At 37.5% G+C, this 4,216-nt stretch overlaps 1 protein-coding gene across 1 annotated transcript; it reads right to left on the reverse strand.

The window, feature by feature from the left end:
• Positions 1–889: 889 nt before the first annotated feature.
• LOC115167913 (fat storage-inducing transmembrane protein 2) lies at positions 890–3,289 on the reverse strand. The gene is made up of 2 exons (XM_029722651.1): positions 3,076–3,289; positions 890–2,459 (listed from the first exon to the last, which is right to left on the reverse strand). Exons 1-2 carry the CDS (start codon positions 3,246–3,248, stop codon positions 1,895–1,897), a joined length of 738 nt encoding a protein of 245 aa, XP_029578511.1. The 5' UTR covers positions 3,249–3,289; the 3' UTR covers positions 890–1,894.
• Between the last annotated feature and the right edge of the window lie 927 nt (positions 3,290–4,216).

The following is a 4,216-nucleotide window of genomic DNA, read 5'->3' on the forward strand; positions in this document are numbered from 1 at the left end:
ACCTACAAGTTTGTCTGAAAACTGTAAGTTGAGAAGTTACAGTTCATCGTCACCTTTTTGTTGGTGACAAAAAAAAATATTTGGTGCAGAAGAACTGTAAAAACAAAATGATTCACAATATGTTGAGCTTTGGAGATCTATATAATGGAAAGAACATTTGACTCCAGCAGTCACCTGTATAACAACAATAACATAAAATGGCACAGGTTTGAATATCTTAAGTTGAAGCTGTTTTTAAAGTTAGAAGTAAGCAAGGTAACACATTTGACAGTTTGCCTAGCACTAATACATACATTGTCTTTCATTATTAGCCATACAGTAGTTTAACACAAGTGTCTACAATCCACTTCATTTTGTTTTTTCTTCTTGCACTATTGTGGCTCCTCCTGGGACTTTCACTGATGCATAAACTGTAACACTGTCTGGGTGAAATGTCAGAGACCAATTGAGAAATCACTTTTCCATAACCAGCCTATCATTGTCAAGGCTTGTATATGTTTCATTATAACAAGCACCATTGTCACTGATAATTATCTGCTTCTTACAACTGAAAAATGAATCCCTGCAAATAAGGTCTGTAATTCATATGGCTCACAGAACTCTGGAGACAATGAATTCATCAAGTTGAGTACACTTAGTCATTATTTGTGGGCATATTACACAATAGTATTTCTTATTTTTATAAACATGCATTTATTTAGAGTGCACTGTGTTTGTTCATAAGCCTTAATTTATTCAGTTGCCATCAACAAAAAATGTGTTATGAAATTGAAAAATAGAAATTGGAGAATATAAACTGTTATTTCAACACTTATAATTGAATGTAATGTATTTTCTCTATGCTTTTATACTCTTTTTTTCTCACATACAAACAAAACAGACAATATCCTCATTGTTAAGAAGTTTATTTGAGTGCACAGTCATGCAATCTACTTAAAATACAATTAATTTCTCAATAAATGTACTTGCACTTCATACTCAATATTCCATGTCCCTAGATAGTGCTGAGAATAAACAGATGCACCTAAAGCTAGTAGTAGCATTGATATGATTAGAATCCTTTGGTTCTGGGAAGAATTTTGTGTTGTCCTTAATGATTTGTATAACAAAATGAAATAGTTAGGCTACAATTTTGGCTGACTGTATTTCGGCCTTATGAATAAAGCAATGCTGATTGAGAGCTGCTGGACATTTGAGAAATCTGGCAATCTGTACAACTAGCTCCAGAACTGATGTCTTTTTTATTTGGAGGGTTGTGTGTTACAATAAAAAAATTGTAGGCAAACCACCTTCAAAATACCTTACAGATAAGCCTTACAGTATCTCGTTGTAAATGTAGTGTTCGCTACATTTGCCATTAATTTGTTTATCAATTAGGCTACTTTATACATTTCTCTACAATAAATATTTCCACACAAATAAAACATTTGAAGCCAAAAACGTAAAACAAAAAATTGCACCGTGACCACCAGAGTGGGGTGAATTATTATTATAATTATTTATTTTTTCAGGTTTGGGTGAATTCCTTTTTCAATTCAGGAAGTAATGGTATGGACCCCAACCCTAGAGAACACTAGCTAGCTGATAGGCCTAGACGTCAACGCCATGCACTGCAATGATCTCAGATTACTTCAGAGTCATTTTAAGAACACCAGCTGCCTACGGCCACATAGGGAGTAGGGACTGCATGCAAACCAACCCTGGACCCCTGTCCAAAATTACCTTTCTGAAGGAAAGACAACTTTAAATAGCAATAACGGTCAACACTGACCCTCAGAAGAATGTCAATGTTTTTAAATGTAATGTTTTGAAGGTGCCAAATGTTGCAGAGCCACACAGCAGTGCGAGAGTAGGATGCTTAGCCTAGTACTAAGTAGTGCTGATTTTAAGCAAGTCAACTCTGCTTTGTGGGCTTAAGTGGAAGACCAGGCGATAAGGGCTTTGGATACCATACCCGATATGTGACAAACCATGCCAGAATTCCAAAAACAGTCCCGAGACCGTTCTGCCAGAAATTATGAAAATACACAGAGGTACACATAAACATCCATATCCAGATGAATACTATTCCATTAAGGGACACATATAACAGATCAAGGACAATGTTCCGATTCCTCTCCATGATAGCCATAGGTGCCATTTCTTCAGCAATGATGAGTGCAGAGTACGAGAGAATGAACGAGTGTCCTGAGATGTCATAGCCGTCCCATTGACCCCCAGCACTCCTGCATCTCCACTTTGTGGTGAATTCTTTATGAGGGACTTGATCCCTGTGACATGTACCTGTGGCATCTTCAATGTAGAAGAAGGTCTCGGTGAAGGTGTACCAAATGGCTGTGGCCACCACCAATGAGCTCATTCGCCGGAGGGCAAAGGTCAAGCTGTGGTTGTAGTGTATTAGAAAGATGAATGGGGTCAACAGCAGTAAAGTCCAGCCCCAGGACACTTTGACAAAATACCTGAAAGAGATATAGGAAGTGGTCATGTAAGATGCAGCACAGACCGTTGATAATCAGACTACACAGGCAAACTTGCTTGCTGACAAGTGTCTAGCCGTATGTAGGGTTTTCAGCCATTACATTCGCCCACATTTGGCTCCGTGTAAACGTTTAGAAAAGTCAAAAATCATTGCTTTCTAAACCTGTGTTGATATGCCCCTTATTATTTCTGGATTACATGAATGATATTTCAAATGAAAAAAGCCAGTTGCTGTTAAGCGTAGACATCGGGACTATTAACACTATACTATCGTCAATAGGCGCTAAAGTATTTAACGTTAGTGTTTATGAATGGGGTAACAGGAAGTGGTTGTAACTCGCTAACCTATATGTTGCTCCTCCTTGTATTATAACGTTAAATAAATACGAAAGAAGAACTGGGGATATAGTTAGCTAGCTAACTTGCCTGTTTAACTAACTGAATAACACTGACGTTTGGCCCTAGTCGTGGCTGTGCTCGCAAGGGTTTGCCATTTCGCAAGCTAACGTTACCTAGCTAGCGAGCTTTCTGCTAGCTAAATCAAGTTGTCACTGTGGGATAGTTTGCTAACCGGTAACGTTAGCTGACTCTACTTACATATTGAGAACATTTCTGCTGTTGCTAAAATATGTCTCCGGGACGAGCTGTGTCGACTTGACAAAGGATCCCACCATTGAAAGACCCAAGAAAATCCACGGCAATTTAAGACGGACAAACGGTATCCTCCAAAGTGCCACAAACTTGTTCACGATGATATCCACGCCTGCCATGTTTACCACTTGGAACGAGAATGGCTGATGGCGGTCCAATGAATGAGGGGATTGGTATAGTCCACCGTGACATCAGCCTTCTCTAGACAATGAACTCTATGAGCGTTGCGTTTCAGCATTTCAGACGTTTGTCCAAAAATATACATTGATTTGAATGAGTAGGTCATTTGATTAATATCTTGGCAATTGGCAAGCAACGACATTAAATACGTTTAATTGTTTTCATTATGGTACATGTGACGTTTAATGACTAATGGAGAATGGTGGGAGTGGGAACAAGTTACTTTTTGTAATTTTTCATAAATCGCATGTTCAGAGAACGGTTTCAAAGTTACGAAGACAAGGGCAAAAGCTTCTTCTTCTATGAGGTTTAACGGCAGTTGGCATCCAATTTGTTGCATTACCGCCACCTACTAGACTGCAGTACAACTCCCTTATACTTTGCTTGAAAAATAAAAATGTACTAAATAAATACTCTTATAACACTCATCTCAAAATTATATAAAATACAAATAACACCACCCTCAAATCAAATTTTATTGGTCACATACACATGGTTAGCAGATGTTCATGCAAGTGTAGCAAAATGCTTGTGCTTCTAGTTCCGACAATACAGTAATATCTAACAAGTAATGTAACACATTCACAACAACTACCTTATACACACAAATGTAAGGGGTGAATAAGAATATGTACATATAAATATATGGATGATCGATGGCTGTGCAGCATAGGCAAGATGCTGTAGATGGTATAGAACAGTATAAACATATGAGATGAGTAATGTAGGATATGTAAACATAATTAAAGTGGCGTTATTTAAAGTGATTAATGATAGGCATAGGCAAGATGCAGTAGATGGTATAGAACAGTGTATACATATGAGAAGAGTAAGGATATGTAAATATTATTAAAGTATCGTTATTTAAGGTGACTAGTGATACCTTTATTAAGTCCGTTTATTAAAG

Source organism: Salmo trutta, chromosome 30 (assembly GCF_901001165.1).
Source record: "Salmo trutta chromosome 30, fSalTru1.1, whole genome shotgun sequence".
NCBI lineage: Eukaryota > Metazoa > Chordata > Actinopteri > Salmoniformes > Salmonidae > Salmo > Salmo trutta.

Excerpts from the sequence above, each read along its gene's own strand:
- LOC115167913 (XM_029722651.1), bottom strand. The coding sequence starts at position 3,248 with ATGGCAGGCGTGGATATCATCGTGAACAAGTTTGTGGCACTTTGGAGG. Across the intron at positions 2,460-3,075 it reads AGCAGAAATGTTCTCAATAT|GTATTTTGTCAAAGTGTCCT; the intron begins GTAAGTAGAGTC and ends TATCTCTTTCAG.